At 45.7% G+C, this 26903-nt stretch overlaps 1 protein-coding gene across 4 annotated transcripts in view; it reads right to left on the bottom strand.

Annotated features, from left to right (window-relative positions):
* pld2 (phospholipase D2) overlaps window positions 1-26903 on the bottom strand; it is a 108220-nt gene that overhangs the window by 40332 nt on the left and 40985 nt on the right. For all 4 annotated transcript variants that reach the window (XR_007246761.2, XM_048524177.2, XM_048524178.2 and 1 more), the window contains exons 11-16: window positions 23063-23146; window positions 21488-21566; window positions 18263-18373; window positions 17117-17281; window positions 11913-12108; window positions 7059-7177 (exon numbers count right to left, since the gene is read on the bottom strand). Coding sequence is in view for 3 of the 4 variants with exons in the window: in XM_048524177.2 (XP_048380134.1) it covers window positions 7059-7177; window positions 11913-12108; window positions 17117-17281; window positions 18263-18373; window positions 21488-21566; window positions 23063-23146 (754 nt within the window). In the remaining variant the exon portion in view is untranslated. The remainder of the gene's footprint in view (window positions 1-7058; window positions 7178-11912; window positions 12109-17116; window positions 17282-18262; window positions 18374-21487; window positions 21567-23062; window positions 23147-26903) is intronic.

Raw genomic sequence — 26903 nt, 5'->3', positions numbered from 1 at the left:
ATGGGGAGAATTTGGGTAGTGTTGGTGTCCAAAGGTCAATGAGCATGTAGGTGCTGCAAGGAATTAGGAAGTCAAATGTTAGAGTCAGTTGCAAGACCATTTGAATACAAAGTAAAAATGCCTTGCTATAATAATGTGCTCACTTTTGGTCCCCTTGCGAAAGGAAGGATATACTTGCAGTAAAGGGACTGCACCAAAAGTTCTCCAGTTTGATGTCTGCAACAGTGGGATTGTCTGATGAAAAAGAATTGAGGAAATTCTTGTATTCTTTTGAGTTTAAAACAGTAAAAGGTGATTTCTTTGAATGTTGCAGAATTTTTGCACAACATGACTGGTGTCTGTACCACCAGATAAGTGGTACACCAACTATTTATTTTCTACAGATGGAGAGGAACACCTGAAAGCGTGTGCAGCCAGGATTTGAGCTAATGCAGAGTGTAAATACACCCAGATAGAGAAGAAAGGTTTGGCGGTAATATTTGGAGTCAGGAAGTTCCACCAATACCTTTATGAATATAAATTTGTAATAATAACGGACCGTAAGCCCCTGCCAGCTCTAGTTAAAGAGCACAAAGCAGTGCTGCCCATAGTTTCAGGCTGAATTCAGTAGTGGGGTCTAACACTAAGTTGTAGAATGACAAGTTGGAACACTGTGCAGGAGGCCAAGTAGTGAATGTGGATGCATTGAGCTGCTTCCCTCTGGCAGATGCACCCCCAATGGGACCACCACTGGAATAGCCCGTAAAGGTTTTAAATTTTCTGGACACACTCCCAGTCACAGCTGACAGTATCAGCCTCTGGGCACAGAAGGATCCAGTCCTGGGAAAACCGGAGCAGCTGGTGGTGATGGGGAAAACCAAAGGGCCATCACAGCCAGAACTGACACCATTTTGAACCCAGAGAGACCCAATCACGGTAGAGGATGGCATATTATTATGGGGAGCAAAAGGGGTTGTCCTGAGCAAGGGTCGCTGCTAGATTCTGTTGTACCTTGAATAAGACTGAAAGAAGCAGCCTAGGAACTATAGGGCCGTGAGCCTAACACTGGTGGTGGGAAAGTCGTTGGAGGTGATTCTGAAAGATAGGATTTACATGCAGTTCAGAGTCAAGGATTGATTAGGAGCAGTCAACGTGGTTTTGTGTGAGGGAAATTGTGTCTCACAAACTTGATTGAGTTTTTTTGAGGAAGTAACCAAGAAGATTGATGAAGGTAGAGTGGTAGGCATTGTTTACTTGGACATTAATGAAGCCTTTGACAAGGTTCTACAGTAGACTAATTAGTAAAGTTAGATCACATGGGATTCAGGGAGAGCTTGCCAATTGGATATAAGATTGGTAGGAGACACAGAGTGATGGTAGAGGGTTGTTTTTCAGACTGAAACAATCCCATGATCCTGCAAGGCCTGCCCAGTGCCATTCGCTTGATGAGCAAAAGCAGAGGCAGGAATCAGGAGACTGGAAAGTGAAGGAACCATCAAACCAGGTACAGAATGGGCAGCACCGGTCATACCGATTGTGAAGCCTGACGGGTCCATTTGTCTTTGTGATGTCCTTGAACAAACGGTAAACCATTTTTCACCGCTGGATGAATACCCAATTCCTCACATAGAGAGATTATACACTAGGCTGGCAGGGGTACTGTACTTCACTAAGCTGGATATGAGCCATGCATACCTGTGATTGTGATTAGATGAGGATTCCCAGCAGTATGCTACAATTAATACCCATAAGGGCTTATGCCAATGTATGAGACTGCCATCTGGGGTATCATCAGCCTGTGCCATTTTACAGCAGACGATGGAGAACATTTAGCAAGTTCCACCAGATCACCATTCATCTACAACATTCATCTTGCATGTAGCATCTTTTCAGATGAATGACACGCTAATAATCAGGAAACATTCAGACAGCTTGGACATGGCCCTTAGATGTATCTCCCAGGTGGGCACATGCTTTAGAAGGGAAAGTGTATGTTCCAGGAAGTGACCTCCTTGGTCTACAGAGTCAACAAGACCGGGTTACACCTGTGGGAGGATAAAGTGAGGGTGGCCAAAGGTACCCCAGTTCCCCATCTGTACCAGAGCTCAGAAACTTCCTGCGGCTGGTGAATTATTACACAAAGTTCATACATAACCAGCCTCCAACTTGGCACCTTTACATCAACTCCTAAAACAGGGTCAGCCTTGGAAATGGTGGCATAGCCAAGCCTTAGCTTCTAGGTAAGTGAGGAAACAGTCATCATCCTCTCAGGTGTAGGAGCACTATGATCCCATGTGAGATCTGATATTAACATGCAATGAATCCCCGTATGGCATTGGAGTGACACTACTTCCAAGGAACTATGAAGCTGCCCTCCAAGGTCTCTTTATTCAGCAGCACTCCCCAGGATCCTACCATTAGGTGTAAAAATTCTGCCGTGATTTGCCTTTCTTAAATTTAGCACCTCACATTTACCTAAATTAAACTCCATCAGCCTACCTGATCAAGGTCCTGTTGTACTCCGACATAACCTTCACCGTCCATTACACTACCAATTTTGGTGTTGTCCACAAACTTACTAACCATACCTCATACATTGACATGCAAATTACGGGCTCCCAGTCTGAAAAGCTACCCTCCACCAACAACCTCTTTTTGAGCCAGTTCTGACTCCAAATGGCTAGTTCTCCCTGTATTCTGGGTGATCCAACTCTGTTAATTAGTCTACCATGTGGAACCTTGTTGAGGGCCTTACTGAAGTCCACCTCTGATGGCAGGTTCACCAGCCTGTAGTTCGCTGGTGTTCCCTCACCACTTCCTTAATTCGTGACACTACATTAGCTAACTTGTAGTCTTCCGGAAGCTCGTTTGTGGTTTTTGATGATACAAATATCTCAGCAAGAGGTCCAGCAGTCACTTCCCTAGTGATTCTTTATTTTTGCCTCTTGCATGTAGCATCTTTTCAGATTATACAACTGAAGATTTTTTTCTAGGATCTACTTCTAGGTAGAAAGTAGGAGCAAAAGGACGAAGTTTGGCACACAACACTTGACATTTTCAAGGCTACAAATGGTTTTTCCAGGACCATTCTGGATACTGCACTGGTGTCAAGTGAAGCCATGCTTGTTCCTCTGCTTTGTTACAATTATGATTTTATAAGTATTTTTGAGATTCTCTTCCACTCGGGTAAAATGTGGGAGGCCATGTGACCTATGCTAAAGTCTGCTGATGAAAGGTCAGGGTGATGAGGCTGCTATAATAGTTACAGGAAAGCCTAGATTGTTTTTCTGGTACAAAGGTGCAAAGTGTCTAAACTTGGAGACAACAACAGCACCTGAGTACTAACAGTGAATATGGCGAGTTTCTGAATTCCCAGTAAATTATCAAGGATGTCAGATTGTAAACACTACATTTGCTTCCATAATGAAGCAAACTGGGCTGAAAATGATAGTTAGTTTCTGTCTAGTTGGATAAAAGGCCAGTATGACTTAGGGCGACACAGTGGCTCAGTGGTTAGCACTGCAACCTAACAGCGCCAGGGGCCCAGGTTTGATTCCAACCTCGGGCGACTGTGTGTGTGGAGTTTGCACATTCTCCGTGTCTGCGTGGGTTTCCTCTGGCTGGTCTGGTTTCCTCCCACAGTCCAAAGATGTGCAGGTTAGGTGGATTGGCCATGTTAAATTGCCCATGGTGTTCAGGGCTGTGTGGGTTATAGGGGGATGGGTCTGGGTGGGATGCTTCAAGGGTCAGTGTGGACTTGTTGGGCCAAAGGGCCTGTTTTCACACTGTAGGTAATCTAATCTGATCTAACCCACACTATTCCATTATTATCCATGTGTTTATCCAATGACCATTTAAATGCCCTAAAAGTTGGCGAGTCTACTACTGTTGCAGGCAGGGCATTCCATTCCCTTACTACTCTGAGTAAAGAACCTACCTCTGACATCTGTCCTATATCTCTCACCCCTCAATTTAAAGCTATGTCCCCTCATGCTAGCCATCTCCATCCAAGGAAAAAGGCTCTCACTGTCTACCCTATCTAATCTTCTGATCATCTTGTATGTCTCTATGTGGTCACCTCTTAACCTACTTCGCTCTAATGAAAACAGCCTCAAGTCCCTCAGCCTTTCCTCACAAGACCTTCCTTCCATACCAGGCAACATCCTGGTAAATCTCCTCTGCACCCTTTCCAATGCTTCCACATCCTTCCTATAATGCAACGACCAGAACCGTATGCAATACTCCAAGTGCGGCCGCACCAGAGTTTTGTACAGCTGCAACATGCCCTCATGGCTCCAAAACTCAATCCCTCTACAAATAAAACCTAACACCATATGCCTTCTTAACAACCCTATCAACCTGGGTGGCAACTTTCAGGGATAAAAACTTCAGGTGAGCAAAAACTCAGGAAGGAAGGATTCAAGAAAATGACAAAGGACAGACAGTGAGCCACAGATTCACAGAAGTGTTGCAGCACTTAGTATGAGGCGAGCAATATTGATAGGGGACTCTATAGGTGGGGCACAGATAGGTATTTCTGTGGCTACAAGCGAGGCTCCAGAATGGTGTGTTTCCTCCCTGTTGCCAGGATCAAGGATACCTCTGAGCAGGCGCAAGACATACTGCACATTTCAGCAGCCAAAGGTTGTGATCTCTAGGGAATCTAATCTAATCTATTTTGGTCCTAATAACATAGGCAGACACAGACAGGAGGTGCTGCAAAGGAAGTTCAGAAAGTTGAAAAGCAGGACCTCTAGCTTGTAATCTCAGGCTTACTTCCTGTGCCACATGTCAGTGAGGCTAGGAACAGGAAGACAGTACGATCGAATATGTGGCTAAAGAGCTGGTGTAGGAGGTCTTCAGGTATGTGGATCATTAGGATATCTTCCAAAGCAGGTGGGGCAAAGAGAACAGTCTGCACCTAAACTGGAGGGGAACCAATATCCTAGCAGGGAGGTTTGTAGATGCCACTTGGGGGGTGAGGTTTAATCCATTATGGACAGGGGACTGGAACCAGAGTGATAGGTCAGCAAGTAAAATTATCAAGGAGGAGACTGAGACTAAGGCTAAGAGACAGGGAGGGGTTACTGAATATGGCAGGACCGGCAGCATGAGGTGTATTTGTTTTAATGTGTAGAGTATGACAAGTAGGGAAAATGAACTTAAGAGCTTGGATTGATATACATAATTATGATGTTGTAGCTATGAAAGGTCATTGCTGAAGGAGAGACAAGACTGGCCAGCTTAACGTTCTAAGATTTAGATGTTTCAGGTGTGATAGAGAGGGATATAAAAGTGAGGGGAGTTGCATTACTGATAAGGAGAGTATCACAGTTGTACTGAAGGAGGGCTCATTGAAGAGCTCATCCAGTGAGACCGTTTAGGTAGATCTCAGGAATAGGAAGGATGTAGCCACTTTGGTGAGATAGTATTACAGGTTTCCAACAGACTGCAGGATAGAGACAGAGAATGGAATAGACGTGTGGTTAGATTATGCAAAATGTAAAAACAACAGGCATTTGTGGTTGGTGATTTTAACTTCCCCTTTGTTGACTGGGACTCCTTTAGCGTTAGGGGTTTGAATGCGGGCTAATTTGTTACGTGTGTCCACAATGTTTTTTTGGAACAATATACAATAGCCCAAGTAGGGAAGGGGACATACTAGACTTGACATTGGGCAATGAGCCCAGCCAGGTGATCAAAGTATCAGCAGGGGAGCATTTCAGGAACAGTGACCGTAATGCTGTAATGGAGCTGGAAGTGGGTGAAGTCCTTAACAAATACATTGCACTGGCATTTACAAAAGGGAAGGTTATGATGGATGGTGAGTCTAGAGAGGAGTCTGATGATATTCTGGGGCATGTCAATATATAAAAAAAGGTGGTGGTGTTAGGTGTTCTGAAAAACAAAACATTCAGGTAGACAAGTCCCTGGGACCTGATGAGACTTATCCCAGAATGCTAAGGGAGGCAGGTGAGGAAAACGGGGCCTTATATGAAATCTTTATATCCTCTTTAGTCACAGGAAAGGGCCCAGAGACCTGGAGAATAGTCAATGCTGTTCCTTTGTTTAAAGAAGGCAGCAGGGATAATCCAGGAAATTACAAGCCAGTGAGCCTTACATCAGTGGTAGGGAAATTATTGATGAATATTCTTAGGCATAGGATTTACTCACATTTGAAAAACAATGGACTTATTTAGCAATTGTGCAGGGAGGGTTGTGTCTCACAAACTTGACTGAGTTTTTTGAAGAAGTGACAAAGGCGGTTGATGAGGGCAGGAAGGTCGATGTCTACATGGATTTTTGTAGAACTTTTGATAAGGTTGCCCATGGCAGGCTGGCACGAAAGTTGAATACATGGGCTCCACAATGGGCTGCTAAAATGGATATGGCTTAGTCACAGAAAAGGCCTACAGTGGAAGGGAATTTTTCTGATGGAAGATCTACGATCAAAGGTGTTCCGCAGGGATCATTATTGGGACTGCTGTTGTTTGTAGAGGCAAAAGGGTTTTAGTTTCAAAAGGCATCATGTGTCAGTGCAGGCTTGGTGAGCTGAAGGGCCTGTTTCCTGTGCTGTACTGTTCTTTATTCTTTACTCGTTGCGTGAAAAAGTCCTCTCTCACATCACCGTTGTTTTGTTTGCACATCACTTTGAATCTCTCGTTCTTTTTATGACTGGATACAGCTTCGCCTTATCTACTCTATCCTGCTCTCTCATGATTTTGAACAGTCAGTCAGTAAGGGCCAAAGATTTCAGGAGGGTATTCCAGAGCTCAGGGCTCAGGTAGCTGAAGGCACAGCCACCAGTGGGAATTGGGGAATGCTCAAGGCCAGAATTGGAGGAAATTACAGAAATAGGGAGGGAGGAGGTTGCCAGTACTGGGCTGGGCAAGACCCTGCAGGGATTTTAAGGTAAGAATTGGGATGTCAGTTCTTACGCTCTGGTAGGTTGTGAGGCATTGATGAGAAAATGGGACTGGGGGTGAAGAGCACCTTGATGAAATTTGACAAAATGATTCTGTGTCCGTGCCTGACAAAACAAAATACACATGGCCTTCCTGTTACCATAGTGATCTGACCTTGGTGAAGTTCCATCGTTGTATGAAGTGTCGTGCCACATCCCGTGCTGCTCCACCATGGACAACTACACCAACATCACGCCATGGCATACGTGGGGTCACACTTCGGTCAATAAAGTCTGCAGGAAGAGGGAAAAGGAAATCTGAGACTTTTTCTCATTTATTTTATTTTGATTCTTTGCTGGCACATGGTCAGTGTAATTATTTTATTTACAAATAAATTCCTTTACTGTCACTGCAACATCAACTTTGTCTGCACTGGCAGGACTCTCTTGCTGAGTCAGAAGATTGTGCGGCCAACTCTACCTCAGTCCCCTAAATCTCATCAGCGCTGTAGCGAGGGAGTGCTCGTTTTAAACTTATATTTTCAAGGGATGTGGATGTCACTGGCAAGGCCAGGATTTGTTGCCCATCCCTGAATATCTCTTGAATTGAATGGCGTGCTTGGCCATTTCAAAAGAGAAAAAGAATAAAGAACAACGCGGCACAAGATCAGGCCCTTTGGCCCTCTATGCCTGCACTGACACATTTTGCCCTTCCGTGCTAAAACTGTCTTCACTTACAGGATCTGTATCCCTCTATTCCCTTCCTATTCATGTACTCGTCCAGATGCATGCTATTGAATGCTGCTATTGTGACTGCTTACACCACTATGCAGTGCATTCCAGGCACTCACCTCCCTTTGTGTGAAAAGCTTGCCTCGCACATCTCTTTTAAACTCCGCAGCACCTCCCCCCGACCTGCACCTTGAACGTTATTTCCCCCTGTAATTGACCCCTCCAACCTGGGAAAAAGCCTCATACTTTCCACTCCATCTATACTATTTACAATCTTATAACTTTCTATCAACCTCCTCCCACGGAAGGCTGCCAACATCATGAAAGATCCATCGTACCCCAGTAATGCTCTCCTACACCATCCTCCATTAGGCAGAAGATACAGAAGCTTGAACACACGCATCAACAGATTCATGAACAGCTTCTTCACTGCCATTATTAGACTGATGAACAGACTCTCTAACTTCAAAGAACCTTGTTAACAGTGATGTTGTCTGGTGCATGTCCTGTGCAGTGTAACCTGTATGACCTCCTCAGTCAAAAGTGTTTCACCCTATGATCTGTACGCCCTTGCTTACTATGATCTGCCTCTCCTGCTCAGAAAAAAAAGTTTTCACTGTACTTAGGTACATGTGACAATAAATCCAATAAAAATCAACACTCCTAGGGGTTCTGCAACTGTATAATTTCCACCTGCACTTGACATTCCAAAATGCATAACCTCACATTTGTCCAGATTAAATTCTATCTACCATTTTTCTGCCCATGACCCCAACTGCCCTCTCTCCTGTTCTATCCTCTTCCTCCACTAATCTTTCTATCATCTGCAAACTTACCAATTAGACCAGCTATGTTTTCCTCCAAATCATTTCCGCAGTCCATGTACAGCAGAGATCCCAGCACTGATCCCTGTGGAACACCACTACTCACAACCCTCTACTCCGAAAAGCATCCTTCCACCACTACCTCTATCTCCTATGACTAGGCAAGTTCTGTATCCATCTTGCCAGCTTACTCCTGATACTATGTGACTTCACCTTTTGTACCAGTCTGCCATGAGGGACCTTGTCAAAAGCTTTACTGAAGTCCACATAGACAACACCAACTGTTTTTCCCACATCAATCATCTTTGTCACCTCTTCAAAACACTTTATCCAGTTAGTGGGGCACGATCTCCCCCGCACAAAACCATGCTGTCTATCGCTAATAAGTCCACCTACTTCAGAGTGGGGCTGTGGCAGTGTAAAGGAAAGTTGGATTCTCTTAAGTTATCTATTTTCTCTCATCTTATTCTAAGTCAATGTGAATGGCATCATGTATGGACAGTGAAGATACACACTTTTCACTGTATTTTTACATTGAATACACATTACAATAACAGATTCAATTTAATTCAAGATCACCTTTCATTCTTCTAAATTTGAACAGGTACAGGTCCAGACTGTTCAACCTCTCAAAATACGATACTTCCCTCAATTAGTCACACGAACCCAAGCTAAACTACTCTGAACACTTTTATAGCGTTATATTGTGTGGAAACAGACCCTTCGGTCCAACTCGTTTTTGCTAACTAGGTTTCCTAAACTGATCTAGTCCTCCTCTTAGCTGCCTTTGGGCCATTGATATCCTTACTTTAATAATAAGACCAAAGCTTAACATGGGGCTCCAGATGCAACCTTACCAACACACTGTACAGCTGCAGTAAAACATACCATAAACGTGAGGTGATGCATTTTGGAAGGTCGAACTTAAATGCTGAATATAAGATTAAAGGCAGGATTCTCGGCAGTGTGGAGGAACAGCGGGATCTTGGTGTTCAAGTGCATAGCTCCCTCAAAGTTGCCACCCAAGTGGATAAGATTGTTAAGAAAGCATATGGTGTTTTGGCTTTCATTAACAGGGAGATCAAGTTTAAGAGCCGCGAGGTTATGTTGCAGCTGTACAAAACCCTGGTGAGACCACACTGGAATATTGTGTCCAGTTCTGGTCGCCCTATTATCGGAAAGATATGGAGGCTTTGGAGAGGATGCAAAGGAGGTTTACCAGGATGCTGCCTGGACTGGAGGGCTTGTCTTACGATGAAAGGTTGACTGAGCTCAGACTTTTCTCTCTGGAGAGAAGGAGGAAGAGAGGTGACCTGATCGAGGTGTACAAGGTAATGAGAGACATGGATACAGTCGATAGCCAGAGACTTTTCCCCAGGGCAGGATTGACTGCCACGAGGGGTCATAGTTTTAAGGTGTTAGGAGGAAGGTATAGAGGAGATGTCAGAGGGAGTTTCTTCACCCAGAGAGTTGTGAGCGCACGGAATAGTTTGCCAGTGGTAGTCGTGGAAGCAGAGTCATTAGTGACATTTAAGCGACTCTGGACATGCACATGGACAGCAGTGAATTGAGGGGAATGTAGGTTCGGTTATTTTGTTTTTGGATTAGGATTAATCCATGGCACAATATCGTGGGCCAAAGGGTCTGTACTGTGCTGTACTTTTCTATGTTCTATACCAACTTTTATATTCCAATCCCTCTGCAATAAATTACAACATTCCATTTTTCTCCCTAATCACTCAGCACGACAGCCAACTAGCTTAATGTGATTCATGTACTGAGTCACAGCGATTCCTGTGTACCAGAGTTCTGCTATCCCTCCCTATTCAAATAATATGTTATTTTACCATTCTGCCGCTATAGTGGGCAAGTTAAGAGTCAACCATGCTGCTTTGGGTCTGGAGTCATGTGCAAGCCCAGACTGGATAAGGATGGCAACTTCCTTCACTCAAAATTGTTAGCAAATCACTCTTTATCTTGTGCTTTAAGCTAATGCTGTTACATGGACATTGAGAGACTGATCTGATGTATGTCTAAGCTCTGCATATCTGTACACGCGCAAATGCTCTCACTCTCATGATTCCGAACACAACCTTGCATTAGGAATTCCAGAAAGATTATTTTAGTTTAGAACATAAACTAAAAATGTGGAAGTATGGCTGATGCTGGGTTACACCAGACGTGTTTTCTTTTCCCCTCATAGAATCTCTACAGTGTGGAAGCAGACCATTCAGCCCATTCAGTCCACAACAATCCTCTGAAGGGAATCCCACCCAGACCCATCCACCCTATCCTACCCCTGCATTTTCCATGGCTAACCCACCCAGGTTGCTCATCCCTGGACACTGTGGGCAATTTAGCATGGTCAATCCATCATGGCACATCTTTGGACTATGGGAGGAAACAGGAATACCCAGAAGGAACCCATGCAGACAGAGAGAACGTGCAAACTTCTAGCAGATGGTCATCCAATAGTGGAATCAAACCCGAAGCAAACCCCAATCCCTGACACTGATGATGTAGCAGTGCTAATCAATGAGCCAACGTGCCACCTCTGCAACTTAAAGATCAAAAGTGACACGGTAGGGTATCCCCTTACTGGTTAAGCTGGATTTGATATTATTGAGACACAAGCTGACACCAGGTCTGCCTTTTGGTTGAAATGCTGCCAAGCCACAGCCTCCTGGATTTTAAAAGTTACTGTTTGTCAGGGAGCTGAGAATTGACATTTGCACTCAGACCTCCAGGAAACCTTCAAGCAAAGACAGGCCTCTCTCTCTTTCTTACCCCCTCTCAGGGGAAAGAGGGACAACACTCAAAGGCTTTAAAAAGATAAACTTTAAACTCAAGCAAAGATATAGGTCCAAATAACTGGTAACCAAGTTGAAGATCTTTTGTCACCTTGGTACTAACAGAAACATGATATCATTGCCAAAAGTCACCCTGTAGTTTTCAACCTAGGACACTTCTGCACAGCAATCTGTTTTTTCATAGAATCCCTACAGTGTGGAAGCAGGCCATTCAGCCCAGTGAATCCACGCTGTTTGTAAATGAATGAGTGCGCGTTTTGATTTAAAAGTATCATTTAATCCTAGGAATTTAATAATGGGTTTGCCTTTTGCTAAAGTATTAAGTTTGTTTATAACAAGTAAGTTTTGTTCCTTTGCTTTACTGATGAAACCCGATGTGAATTTCTTTTGTCCTGGATGGTAATCAGAGTATTTCAATTTGTCTTTCACACTTTACCAAAAACCCCTGGAATAGTGCCTGTTAATTACAAGTGCACTCCCTTCTCAGGAGGAATATGATGTGTGCATAAACTCAAAAAAAACGTCTGAGATTATCTCGTAAGTAAGAGCACAGAATTGGTTACTGCTCATCCTGAAGCACAGAGATAAAGTGAGGCTTCTGGTCAGCCTGTTTGGAGAAAGGTCAAATTCTAAAATGGAATTTATAGAAGAAGCTCATTTTACCTTCAAAAGGCTTGTCCAACTCAACCCAGTCCTTCTGAATGAAATTACAATAGTCTTTTCCAAGCCAGAACTGCCCAGCTATGTTACAGTCTGCAGAGTCTGCCTGACAGCGAGAATGGCATTCCTTCACCTCGAGTGGTACACCCTTACCATCCAGAGGTTCCTCATGATGCTCCTCTACACCGTGATTATGAACCTGCAGGCAGCAAATTATCAATGTCAATTAATGAGATGGTCAACAGTAATACTCTCTCCAGTCTACATCAGGAGGAGGAGGAGGAGTCAAAGCTTGATCCCTTGAAACCTTGAGCCCATTATTCAGGCAGACTTTTGCAATGCCACTGCTGAGGGAACGCAGTGCTCTCAAGAGGGTCAATGCCGAGCGAGCGCCGTGCTGTTGGGAGGGTCAATCTTTCAAAGAGAAATTAAACTGAGGGCCTGCCTTGCCTCCCTTGCAGCCACTATTTACAGAAACTTTTATCCAACTTTTATCTTTTAAACATACTATCTGAAGATTTTGCAAATTTAAAGTGCTCTTAAGTATATTACTACTTATTACAAAACGTATATATAGTGGATAATAAAATGTGAGGCTGGATGAACACAGCAGGCCAAGCAGCATCTCAGGAGCACAAAAGCTGACGTTTCGGGCCTAGACCCTTCATCAGAGAGGGGGATGGGGAGAGGGAACTGGAATAAATAGGGAGAGAGGGGGAGGCGGACCGAAGATGGAGAGTAAAGAAGATAGGTGGAGAGAGTGTAGGTGGGGAGGTAGGGAGGGGATAGGTCAGTCCAGGGAAGACGGACAGGTCAAGGAGGTGGGATGAGGTTAGTAGGTAGCTGGGGGTGCGGCTTGGGGTGGGAGGAAGGGATGGGTGAGAGGAAGAACCGGTTAGGGAGGCAGAGACAGGTTGGACTGGTTTTGGGATGCAGTGGGTGGGGGGGAAGAGCTGGGCTGGTTGTGTGGTGCAGTGGGGGGAGGGGATGAACTGGGCTGGTTTAGGGATGCAGTAGGGGAAGGGGAGATTTTGAAACTGGTGAAGTCCACATTGATACCATATGGCTGCAGGGTTCCCAGGCGGAATATGAGTTGCTGTTCCTGCAACCTTCGGGTGGCATCATTGTGGCACTGCAGGAGGCCCATGATGGACATGTCCTCTAGAGAATGGGAGGGGGACTGGAAATGGTTTGCGACTGGGAGGTGCAGTTGTTTGTTGCGGACTGAGCGGAGGTGTTCCGCAAAGCGGTCCCCAAGCCTCCGCTTGGTTTCCCCAATGTAGAGGAAGCCGCACCGGGTACAGTGGATGCAGTATACCACATTGGCAGATGTGCAGGTGAACCTCTGCTTAATGTGGAATGTCATCTTGGGGCCTGAGATGGGGGTGAGGGAGGAGGTGTGGGGACAAGTGTAGCATTTCCTGCGGTTGCACGGGAAGGTGCCGGGTGTGGTGGGGTTGGAGGGCAGTGTGGAGCGAACAAGGGAGTCACGGAGAGAGTGGTCTCTCCGGAAAGCTGACAGGGGAGGGGATGGAAAAATGTCTTGGGTGGTGGGGTCGGATTGTAAATGGCGGAAGTGTCGGAGGATAATGCGTTGTATCCGGAGGTTGGTAGGGTGGTGTGTGAGAACGAGGGGGATCCTCTTGGGGCGGTTGTGGCGGGGGCGGGGTGTGAGGGATGTGTTGCGGGAAATACGGGAGACGCGGTCAAGGGCGTTCTCGATCACTGTGGGGGGAAAGTTGCGGTCCTTGAAGAACTTGGACATCTGGGATGTGCGGGAGTGGAATGTCTTATCGTGGGAGCAGATGCGGCGGAGGCGGAGGAATTGGGAATAGGGGATGGAATTTTTGCAGGAGGGTGGGTGGGAGGAGGTGTATTCCAGGTAGCTGTGGGAGTCGGTGGGCTTGAAATGGACATCAGTTACAAGCTGGTTGCCTGAGATGGAGACTGAGAGGTCCAGGAAGGTGAGGGATGTGCTGGAGATGGCCCAGGTGAACTGAAGGTTGGGGTGGAAGGTGTTGGTGAAGTGGATGAACTGTTCGAGCTCCTCTGGGGAGCAAGAGGCGGCGCCGATACAGTCATCAATGTACCGGAGGAAGAGGTGCGGTTTGGGGCCTGTGTAGGTGCATCAATGTACCGGAGGAAGAGGTGGGGTTTGGGGCCTGTGTAGGTGCATCAATGTACCGGAGGAAGAGGTGGGGTTTGGGGCCTGTGGCCCAAACCCCACCTCTTCCTCCGGTACATTGATGACTGTATCGGCGCCACCTCTTGCTCCCCAGAGGAGCTCGAGCAGTTCATCCACTTCACCAACACCTTCCACCCCAACCTTCAGTTCACCTGGGCCATCTCAAGCACATCCCTCACCTTCCTGGACCTCTCAGTCTCCATCTCAGGCAACCAGCTTGTAACTGATGTCCATTTCAAGCCCACCGACTCCCACAGCTACCTGGAATACACCTCCTCCCACCCACCCTCCTGCAAAAATTCCATCCCCTATTCCCAATTCCTCCGCCTCCGCCGCATCTGCTCCCACGATAAGACATTCCACTCCCGCACATCCCAGATGTCCAAGTTCTTCAAGGACCGCAACTTTCCCCCCACAGTGATCGAGAACGCCCTTGACCGCGTCTCCCGTATTTCCCGCAACACATCCCTCACACCCCGCCCCCGCCACAACCGCCCCAAGAGGATCCCCCTCGTTCTCACACACCACCCTACCAACCTCCGGATACAACGCATTATCCTCCGACACTTCCGCCATTTACAATCCGACCCCACCACCCAAGACATTTTTCCATCCCCTCCCCTGTCAGCTTTCCGGAGAGACCACTCTCTCCGTGACTCCCTTGTTCGCTCCACACTGCCCTCCAACCCCACCACACCCGGCACCTTCCCGTGCAACCGCAGGAAATGCTACACTTGTCCCCACACCTCCTCCCTCACCCCCATCCCAGGCCCCAAGATGACATTCCACATTAAGCAGAGGTTCACCTGCACATCTGCCAATGTGGTATACTGCATCCACTGTACCCGGTGCGGCTTCCTCTACATTGGGGAAACCAAGCGGAGGCTTGGGGACCGCTTTGCAGAACACCTCCGCTCAGTCCGCAACAAACAACTGCACCTCCCAGTCGCAAACCATTTCCAGTCCCCCTCCCATTCTCTAGAGGACATGTCCATCATGGGCCTCCTGCACTGCCACAATGATGCCACCCGAAGGTTGCAGGAACAGCAACTCATATTCCGCCTGGGAACCCTGCAGCCATATGGTATCAATGTGGACTTCACCAGTTTCAAAATCTCCCCTTCTCCTACTGCATCCCTAAACCAGCCCAGTTCGTCCCCTCCCCCCACTGCATCACACAACCAGCCCAGCTCTTCCCCCCCACCCACTGCATCCCAAAACCAGTCCAACCTGTCTCTGCCTCCCTAACCGGTTCTTCCTCTCACCCATCCCTTCCTCCCACCCCAAGCTGCACCCCCAGCTACCTACTAACCTCATCCCACCTCCTTGACCTGTCCGTCTTCCCTGGACTGACCTATCCCCTCCCTACCTCCCCACCTACACTCTCTCCACCTATCTTCTTTACTCTCCATCTTCGGTCCGCCTCCCCCTCTCTCCCTATTTATTCCAGTTCCCTCTCCCCATCCCCCTCTCTGATGAAGGGTCTAGGCCCGAAACGTCAGCTTTTGTGCTCCTGAGATGCTGCTTGGCCTGCTGTGTTCATCCAGCCTCACATTTTATTATCTTGGAATTCTCCAGCATCTGCAGTTCCCATTATCTCTGTCTATATAGTGGAGATGGTTCCTGCTGATCCCTTCAATCAACTCATATTAAAGTGAATACAAGTCTCATCACTGGGTGAGGTTAGCGGATCATCCAACCACTGTGTGACAGGGTGAGCCTCATTATTTTAGGATTGCGCCCAGTTTATAATAGCTGGTATTATATATCATATAATACTAGAGGGTGCATGTGGCCCAATGACAGAACATACAGCACAGAAACAGGCTTTCTAGCTCACCGTTCCTGTGTCTGCCATAATCCCATTCTAAACTAATCCCATCTGCCTGTTTCTGGCAGGCAGATATCCCTCTATTGCCTGTCTGTCCAAGTGCCTCTCAAACATTGCTGTCGTAGTGATGAAGTGATTGGACTAGAAACCCACTTAGAGGTGATGGACTCAAACCAGTAAAATTCATTAGAAGTTCTGGGATTGATAAGGTGATCTCAGCGATGGCAACCATGAAACTATCAATCGCCATAAAAACACATCTAGACCACTAACACCCTTTAAGGGAAGAGAATCTACTGTCCTCCTCCAGTTATAGACCATATGAGGATTATAGGCTGCACTCTTTCAAGACCCAAAGTCTTGCAGGGTTAGGGGAATGGGTTTGGGTGAGGTGCTCTTTGGAGGGGTGGTATGGACTTGTTGGGCCGAATGGCCTGTTTCCACACTGTAGGGACTCTATGAGTCTACATAGAAACATAATAACAAGAACAGACGATTCAGCCTTCTTCGCCATTCAATATGATCGTGGCTGATCATCCAGCTCAATGCCCTCTTCTGCTTCTCCCCCCATGGCCTTTGATCCCTTTAGCCCCAAGAACCATATTTAATGCCTTCTTGAAAATATTAAAGGTTTTGTCCTCAACCACTTCGTGCAGAATACAATTCCAAGGGCTCTCCAGTCTCTAGGTAAAGGCATCTCTCCTCAACAGAGTCTGAAATAGCCTACTTCATATCCTTAAATCAGTGGCCACTGGGTGATGGAGTCTCTAGTCATTAGGAACATCCTTCTTGTATATACCATGTCCAGTCCTGTTAGAATTTTATAGGTTTCTATGAGATTCCCTCTCATTTTTCTAAACTCCAGTGAATGTAGTCCTAACGATGTACAGTCTCTTCATATGTCAGTCCTGCCTTCTTAGGAAGCAGTTTTATGGCACTCCCTTCATTGCCAGAACATCCTTCTGCAGAGAACGGACACCAAAACTGCACACAGTACTCCAGATATAATCAGGATATTGACAGTGGTGCTTATGACACTGCTCAACCTTAACCCTCTCGAGCCCATTAAAAAAAAACAAATCCCATCGATGACTGGGGAGAAGAGAACACAAACTCGGTGATGAAGAGAGGGGGATTGTGAAAAATGATGGAGAGCAACAAATCAAATACGATGGAGACAGCTGCACGTACCAGGTGATTTTCCAGGTCTGTCAGGCGATACTCCTGGTCATCCCACCTGCCATAGGCCAAGTCCAATCCTCCGAGGAAGGCCAGAGATTGATCAACCACGACCAGTTTCTCATGGTGAGCCCAGAGCAACACAGTGGAGGAGACGTGATCTGGGTGTCTCATCACCTATTTGAGGGAAACCAAGAGACAGTATTTTGGCTGCAGGCAAGTTTCTGGACTTGAGACTGTTAAAAGATAGAGAAACAAAACATGGGCAGCACGGTGGCTCAGTGGTTAGCACTGCTGCCTCACAGCATCAAGGACCTGGGTTTGATTCCACCCTCAGACAACTGTCTGCGTGAAGTTTGCACATGCTCCCTAGGTCTGCATGGGCTTCCTCCGGGTGCTCCAGTTTTCCTCCCACAGTCCAAACATATGCATGCTAGGTGGATTGGCCATGCTAAATTGCCTGCACAGTGTTCAGGGATGTGCAGATTAGGTGGGTTATCGGGGGATGGGTCTGGATGGGATGCTCTGAGGTTTGGTGTGGACTTGTTGGGCCGTAGGGCCTGTTTCCACACTGTAGGGATTCTATGATCTATGGTCATTTTACTTGTGATTCTGTAATCAACTCTAAGAAGATTTAGAACCCTGATGGAGCTGTCAGTAAGGGCCAGGTACAAGGTGGAAGTTGCATAGCATGGCTTAAAGATGCTTGAGGGGAGCTTCTCCTACCCCAAAGTCGGGAAAGCAACAACTCCTTAATCCTAGAATCAACATAAATGTGCACCCTCATCCAATCCTTAGAACACAGGTCCTCAAAATAGCAACAGATTTAGTCCAGGTGGGTTAATTCACAGCTCATCCTAGGTCAAAGTCTAAAAACCATAAGACCTTAAGACACAGGAGCAGAAATTAGGCCATTTAGCCCAGTCAAGTCTGCTCTGTCATTCAATCATGGCTGATACATCCCTCAACCCCATCATCCCGCTTTCTCTCTGTAACCCTTGATCCCTTAAAGACCCTCTCCCATTTCTGTAAAATCAACTAAAGTGAGATTTGCCCATTTTGAGCTGTAATTCTCACAACAGTCTTTAACCTGATGGAGAAACCTACCTTGTAGAACTCAAGTATGAAAGACCATAGTACTCTCAAAAGAAACTGTACCGTGATATTCGAATGCAGCACTGTCAAAGTTCGCTTGCTGTATTCGCTGTTAATGCCCAAGGCAAGTTCCACTTCTTTGTACAACAGCACAAATATTTTCACACCCTGTTCCTGGAAAAGAAAGAGAGAAAAATCAAGGATCAAAGCAAAGTACTGCAGATGTTGGCGAGCTTAAATCAAAGCAGGAAGTGCTGGAGAAATTCAGCAGGTCCTGGAGTTTCTGAGGAGACAGAAAACAGAATTAATTTTTTCAGCCTAGTTACTCTTCTTCAGATCACCGAAGAGTCACATCGGATTGAAATGCTGACTCTGCTTCTCTCGTTATTGCAAGAAGTCAAGGGTCTGATTCATCCTCTGTGGCCAAAGTTTATTCAAATTGAAGACAGCACTTTCAAATCTGGAGAGATTCCGAATCTCCTGCCAGGCAATCAAATCGGAAACAAAAATCGAAGATGCTGGAAACACTCTACAGGCTTTAGACCATGCAAACCCTTTGTCTCAGTCAGCTTTATCTTCATTCTCTTGCACAAGGGCCTCCTTATTCTTGAGCCTTCCTCTAAGAGGAACACTATCTGCCTGTCAACACTGTCCAGATGCCTCATGAAGCTGAGTACTCCGGTCAAACACAGTCACAACTTCTCTGATCTATTAACGTCACTGAGGTACCTCAGCCCTGGGACCATTCTCGTGAGGAATTCACAATAACAAATTAGTAGTCACCCTCAGGCTAATGCTATTGGGCCTTCAAGTTCAAATGCCACTCCAACTGCTGGTGAGATTTATACTCCACTCAAATATGGAGCTGAAATCTAGCGTCAGCTGGTGGTCACCATGAAATTATTATTGCATATAAAAGAAAAGTACTGCATATGCTAGGGAGCTGAAATCAAAGCAGAATGTGCTGGAGAAACAGAGTTCTGAAGAATCATCCCAGACTCAAAACATGAACTGTTTTTCTCTCAACTGACACTGCTGGACCTGCTGAGTTTCTCCAGCTCATACATCCCTTCAAATTAGGAGCACAAATAGGCCATTGGGCCCTCCGAGCCTGCTCTGCCACTCAATACAAGCATGGCTGATCAGATTGTATTTTTGATTCCACATTCCCATCCATCCCTTGATAACCCCCCGATTCCTCAGCCTGACAAGAATCTATTCAAGACGCCTTAAAAATATTCAATAACTCATCGCCTCCCACACCGCTCTCCTCTGCCCTGTGAAGCAGCAATTCCAAAGACAACCATTAGAGAAAACAAAATTCTTCTCTTCTCTGCCTGGATGGGGTGATCCCTAATGTTGAAACTACGTGTTCTAGTTCTGGACTTCCTATCCTCCAAGCCTCAACAACACCACCACCCCCCACCCTCTGCTCCACTCCCCACCATTCACCTTCACAAAAGAAACCTTACCATGTCCATTTTATCCTGAAATGCCTTGGCATTATAATCTTCAATTAAGTCACTCCTCACTTTTCTAACCTCCTGTGGAAACAAGTCCAGCCTAACCTTTCCTCATAAGAGGACGCAAGTTCAGAAGAATAAGGGAGGATCTCAAGATTAGACAGGGTAAGTGTTAAAAAAGGGGAGTCTGGAATGAGGGAGCACAGAATAAGCCATTTAGATCCAAGATAAGCAGAAAGTTCTTCGCCCAGAGAATGGCGAGGCTGGAAATCACTGCAAAAGAAAGCCATTGAAGCTAAAATATTGAAGACATTCGAGCAATTAAATAAAGTTCCTAGGGCTAAAGGGTATAAAGGGTATGGGGAGAAAGTGGAAACAGGACACTGGGCTGGATGATCAGCCATGATCATACTAAATGGTAAAGCAGGCTCAAAGGGTCAAATGCCAACTTTTTAAAAAATTATTCATTCATGGGATGTGGGCGTCACTGGCAGGACCAGCATTTATTGCCCATCCCTAATTGTCCAGAGGGCAGTTAAGAGTCAACCACATTGCTGTGGGTCTGGAGTCACATGTCGGCCAGACCAGGTAAGGATGGCAGTTTCCTTTCCTAAAGGACATTAGTGAACTAGATGGATTTTTCCTGACAATCAGCAACGGTTTCAAGGTCATCATTAGACTCTTAATTCCAGATTATTATTTAGTTCAAATTCCACCATCTGCCATGGTGGGATCAAACCCAGTTCTCAGAAGATTACCTGGGTCTCTGGATTAAAAGTCCAGAGATAATACTGCTAGATCATCGCCTACATTTTTCCTGCTCCTATTTTCTGTTTCTGTATAACATGCTCATTCCAGACATCTTTATGCTCTGCTTTTAATTTAAGTAACTATTAACAGTTACTTTTTAGACCCATTTGGTTCACTAATGTCCACTGGGGTGGAAAATCTGCCCTCCCTACCCTTTGATTGGATAGCTCTTCATTTGTCCCAGTGTCACTTCCTCTTGAACTGTGCTATCATACCTTTATCTCTTCTTCTACCCCTATCACATGCGTCTGTTATTTCTCCCTCCCTTTCTCTAACTCATTAAAATACCATGACCTTGCTAACTTCAGATAGGAGGTCATCGAGATCTGGACCATACACCCAGTTCCCCTGTCTCCTCATATTCTGTCAGACCTGCTGAACATTGTTTTTTGTTGTGGGTTAGCTCTACAACATACAGGGCTCTATTGGCCTAGGCCAGCAGACATTCTGACCTCCTGCCACCTTACCCAGGCTCCGCCAGTGAAATAAGTGGGTGCTGCCCACTAATAAGACTCAAGATTCCCTGTAGTCCCATTGGCAGGGACTCTCTCATCAGGGTGAAGTTTAATATTCTGAGTTTGTTTCTTATACTTACATATAGGTTTGTATTACGGTGTAATCTCTCAAATAGTTGGACTTGCTTAAATAAAACAAGGGGGAACCTTCTCCAAAAACTGGCGTGGGTAGCCGATGCAGGTTGCCAGTATCTGAGTCAGTGACCATTCCTTAGCCAGAATACACATGATGATAATGCTTAGCGTTGCCCTCAGCTTTAGGGTACAGGAGAAAGACAAAGGAAACATGGCCAAACAACAAATTCCAACAATATATGCTGTGGGGCTGGAGCTGCAACACGGTTGACTCTTAACTGACCTCTGAAATGGCTCTAACAAGCCACTCAGTTCACAGGTAATTAGGAACAATGTATGAACACTGGACTTGATGATGCCCGCAATCTGAAAATCTCTCTGAACCTGTGCATTCAGCAAAATTGCCAGCCCTGCCTCTGACTCACTGCCTTGCGTTTCAGAAGCATGTCCAGTCTCCAGTAGTTGCTCCTGGCAGGTCTCTTGAGGTGGATTTCGGGACTCAGCCTACAAATGAGAAACAATGGAGTCAGCATTAATCAAATTCCTTGACAGCCAAGCATCCAGAAAATTACTGCACCACACAACTCAAAAAAGGACAACTGGTAACCCTGGACAAGGTGCATGGTCATTTGTATTCGGACTTTCTTTTTCTTTATTCATTCATAGGATGAGGGCGTCGCTGGCCAGCCAGCATTTACTGGCATTCCCTAATCGTCCAGAGGGCAGTTAAGAGTCAACTACGTTGCTGTGGGTCTGGAGTCATATGTAGGCCAGACCAGGTAAGGATGGCAGCTTCCTTCCCTGAAGGACATTAGTGAACCAGATGGGTTTTTCCTGACAATCGGCAACATATTCATGGTCATCATTAGATTCTTAATTCCAGATACTTATTGATTTCAAATTCCACCATCTGCCATGGCAGCATTTGAACCTGGGTACCCAGAACATTATCTGAGTCTGTGGATTAACAGTCCAACAAGAATACCATTAGACCATCACCTCCCACTTACAGCAGGGGGAGCTGTATTGACAAGTTGTATTATCACTAGACTACCTCAGAAACACAGGTCGTGTCCTAGGACCTGGGTTCTAATTGCACCAAGGTAGATGGTGGCATTTGAATTTAATAAAGACCTTGAGTTAAGAGTCTAACAATGGCCCACCCAAGTCACTTCCTTTAGTAAAGGAAAACTGCTGCCTTTACCCAGTCTGGCCTACATGTCAGTGCAGACCTAAGTCAACATAGTTGACTTTTAGATAACAAGTGTAGAGCTGGATGAACACAGCAGGCCAAGCAGCATCTCAGGAGCACAAAAGCTGACGTTTTGGGCCTAGACCCTTCATCAGAGAGCAGTTGACTTTTAACTGCTTTCCAGATAATTAGGGATTGCCTACATCAGCATTGACCAGCAACAGCCAGTGATGTCCATATCCCATGAATAAATAAAGATAGCTGGAATCAAAAATAAGCTGAAATCTCCATTTTTGACTTTCTCCTGCAGACCTTGCAGTGCAGGAAGCATCAGAAAAGGACATGCAACAAATTTCAGAGAATGGTGTGAGGACGAGGAATGTCAGTGATGTAGAGATATTGGTAACACTCTCCCGGGACAAGTGGTGAGCAGATTTGTTCAAAACCGCAAGGGGCCTAAGACGGAGTGAATAGACAAAGTGTTCCCGTTGTAAAAGGATCAACAGGTCACAGACTGAAGACAATTAGGAAATGAAGCCAATGGCAAGATGAGGAGAATTATTTGTTTTTTTTTCCCTGCAGGGATTTGTGGTGATCTGGAATTTTCTAAAGGAGAAAGTCCAAGAAATTGTTGGATAATGTGAGAAATTCAAGTATGGGGGCAGAGGGAAAGAACAGCATGGGGTGTTGGCACTCGATGGAGAGCTTGTTTGAAGAGGTGGCCCAGACACAATGGGCCAAATCACCTCCACCGGATCTGGATAATTCTAATGTTTGAAAATGACACACAAAGAAAAACCTAACTCACCACCAATCTGCAATGAAAATATCTTCCTTGGCTTGCTCCAAAGCATCAGCTACAGCAGAGAAGTATTCGCTGCCATTCACAAACCTGCAAAAAACATGCAAACAGGAGCATGGGTGGGCCGTTCAGCCCTTTTAGTCTTGTCCCCCTTCATAGAAGCACAGAAAATAGGAGTGGGCCCCTTGAAACCTCCTCCATCATTCGAAATGATTGTGACTCATATTCCAACTCAGTCCCCTCTGCCCACTTTCTCTTCATACTCTTTGATCCCTTTAACCCTAAGAATAATAGCTAACTCCCTCTTGAAAACATCCAATGTTTTGGCCTCCATCACTTTGTGACAGAGAATTCCACAGGCTCACCTCTCTGGGTGAAGACATTTCTCCTCATCTCAGTTCCAAATGACTTGTCCTGTATTCTTAGACTGTGAGCCCTTGCATCTGGACTTCCCAGTCATCAGGAAAATCCTTCCTGTCTTTACCCTGATCAGTCCTGCTGGAATTTTAATCCCCATCTGATTCTGTGCTGATGGAGGATTAAGATATACCAGCTTCATCCATCAATAGCAGCTCTGAACATGATTGAGAATTCCCCAGCATCATCTCCAGATCCCTGGCTGGTAACCTAACCCCTCCGACAGAACATTATGGGTTCAAATCGCACTGTGGATCCATGGAGCTACAATTCAGGCTGAGATTGCTAGTCCTGAGGGAGTGCCGCAGTGATGTGGGTGACCATCTCTGAAAAGCCAGCACAATTTTAAAAGGAGGAAAGGAGCGCTCTCCTGGACCGATATTAATCCAATACATTAAAACTCTGCTGTGCTAGAATTTCCAGAAGGCAACCAACAGACTATCACATGAAAGGTTAATACTGAAGCTGAGAGCACAGGGGGTGACATATTAGCACAGAATGGGGATTGGTTAACTACCAGAGACTACACGGTGGGCAGAGATGCATTATTTTTGGGTTGGCAGGATATGACAAGTGTAATGCCACAGGGATCAGTTTTGGGAACACAATTAATTATGATTAATAACAAAGGTCCAATGTAGGTATTTTAGTCAGCCTGTTCAGAGATGGAGGCTTAAACACCGTCCTTCTGACTCAATCTACTGGTAAGAAAGTAAGTTCTGAAGACAGCATAAAAGAGGCTAGAAAGGGATATTGACAGATCAAGTGCATAGGAAAAAAAACTGACAAAAAACTTGGCTAAACATGAACTTGTTCCACCTAGACTGGAAGAACAGGAAGCAGCAAGCCATTTACATGGAGACAGATTGCAGAAGTCTGAAGTGCAGAGCAATCTAGGGTACTCAGTACATGAAAGAATCAAAAGTAAAATTAGTCAGCAGCTGCAGCAAGTGATTAGGGAGATAAATGTAAAATTGTCATTTATTGCAGAAGAATTCAAATATAAAGGTTGAGATGTTTTGCTGCAGCTGTTCATGGCCTTAGTGAGACCACATCTGGAGTACTATGTACAGTTTTGACTTCCTTATTCAAGGAAAGATGTAAACACAGTCAAAGCATTTCAGGGAAAGTTCCTGTCTGGAGGTTCTTCACTTCTTCCTTGGCTTGAGACCTGAACCATCCCTATCTAATATTCCCCGACCATTCCATTCCCCTCCCCTCCCCTCCGCCTGGCTGATCCAATGATGACTTTGTGGATAATCTCTCCATTAAACTCACTCCCTAAATAAAAAGGTGTAGCTATAGATATCACATGGGTGTCTTTCATACCTGGGTTTTGGTGAGGTGCATGGAATGCTGTGCTCTGAACATGTCCTCCTCTTCCCTCAGGTATGGATATCCTCCTAGCACCATGTTTCTCAGAGCCCTCAGCCATTTACAAACCTTTTCCCACTCCTTTTCCAACCCTCCCTAAACACTGACAGGGTTCCGCTTCGGCCCTCCAAGCCTGCCCTATTCGAGATCCTCTGTCTAAACCTGTCATCTATTTTCTAAGAGTCTGTATCCATTTGCTCCCTGCCCATCCATGTACCTGTTCAGATATATCTTAAGAGACACTAATGTGTCTGCGCCTACCACCTCCGCTGGCAACACATTCCAGGCACCCACCAGCCTCTGTGTAAAGAACTTGCCACGCATATCTGCCATAAACCTTTCACCTCTCACTTTGAACTCACGACCCCTAGTAATTGAGTCCCCCACTCTGGGAAAAAGCTTCTTCCTACCCACCTTGTCTATACCTCTCATGATTTTGTAGATCTCAATCAGGTCCCCCCCTCAATCTCCATCTTTCCAACGAAAATAATCCTAATCTACTCACCCTTTCTTCATAGCTAGCGCCCTCCATACCAGGCCACATCCTGGTGAACCTCCTCTGCACCCTCTCCAAAGCATCCACATCCTTTTGGTAATGTGGCGACTAGAACTGTACACAGTACTCAAAATGTGGCCAAACCAAAGTCTTATACAACTGCAACATGACCTGCCAACTCTTGTACTCAATACCCCGCACAATGAAGGAAAGCATGCCATATGCCTTCTTGACCACTCTATTGACCTGCGTCGCCACCTTCAAGGAACAATGGATCTGATCACCCAGATCTCTCTGTACGTCAATTTTCCCCAGGACTTTTCCATTTACTGTATAGTTTGCTCGTGAATTAGATTTCCAAAATGCATCACCTCGCATTTGCCCGGATTGAACTCCATCTGCCATTTATCTGCCCAACTCTCCAGTCTATCTATATTCTGCTGTAATCTCTGACAGTCCCCTTCACTATCTGCTATGCCACCAATCTTCATGTCATCTGCAAACTTGCTAATCAGACCATCTATACCTTCCTCCAAATCATTTACGTATATCACAAACAACAGTGGTCCCAGCACAGATCCCTATGGGACACCACTGTTCACAGGTCTCCAATTTGAGAAACCCCCTTCCACTACTACTCTCTGTCTCCAGTTGCCGAGCCTGTTTTTATCCATCTAGCTAACACAGCCTGGGCCCCATGTGACTTCACTTTCTCCATCAGCCTGCCATGGGGAACCTTATCAAACGTCTTACTGAAGTCCATGTATATGACATCTACAGCCTTTCCCTCATCAATCAACTTTGTCACGTCCTCAAAGTATTCTATTAAGTTGGTAATACATGACCTTCCCTGCTCAAAACCGTGTTGTCTATCACTGATAAGTCAATTTTCTTCCAAACGGGAATAGATCCTATCCCTCAGTATCTTCTCCAGTAGCTTCCCTACCACTGACGTCAGGCTCACCGGTCAATAATTACCTGGATTATCTCTGCAACCCTTCTTCAACAAGGAGACAACATTTGCAATTCTCCAGTCCTCCAGGAACTCACCTGTGTTTAAGGGCCGCCATTTCTGCATCTCCAGCAGGATGCTACCAAACATATCTTACCCCTCCCTCCCCATCAACGCTCCAGACGCTATTCCATCTCTTGACACCCTCGTCCATTCTTCCGCTTACTTCCATCCGCCCCAACCATCACATCCCACTCGATGAGATCTTCGCATGCAATCAGAGAACGTGCAACACTTGCCCTTTCAGCTCCTCTCCCCTCACTGTCTGCAATGATTGTAACGAGGTTAGTCAGCTGAGAAATAAACACAAGTTGCTGGAAAAACTCAGCAGGTCTCGTAGCATCTATGGAGAAAAATCACAGCTGAAGTTCCAGACCCAGTGGCTCTTCTTCAGAACACTTCAATGCAACCTTGATGGGTTCAATGCCTCTCTCCGCACTAAATTGTATGATGCTATAACATTATGAGGACATGGACAGGATAGACAGGAAGCAACTCCAGTTTGTAGGGTATTTTTGTAACATTCTCCTGGAGCAATATTTTGTGAA

Source organism: Stegostoma tigrinum, chromosome 45 (genome assembly GCF_030684315.1).
Source record: "Stegostoma tigrinum isolate sSteTig4 chromosome 45, sSteTig4.hap1, whole genome shotgun sequence".
NCBI lineage: Eukaryota > Metazoa > Chordata > Chondrichthyes > Orectolobiformes > Stegostomatidae > Stegostoma > Stegostoma tigrinum.
This window is presented reverse-complemented; position numbering and strand designations above follow the sequence as displayed.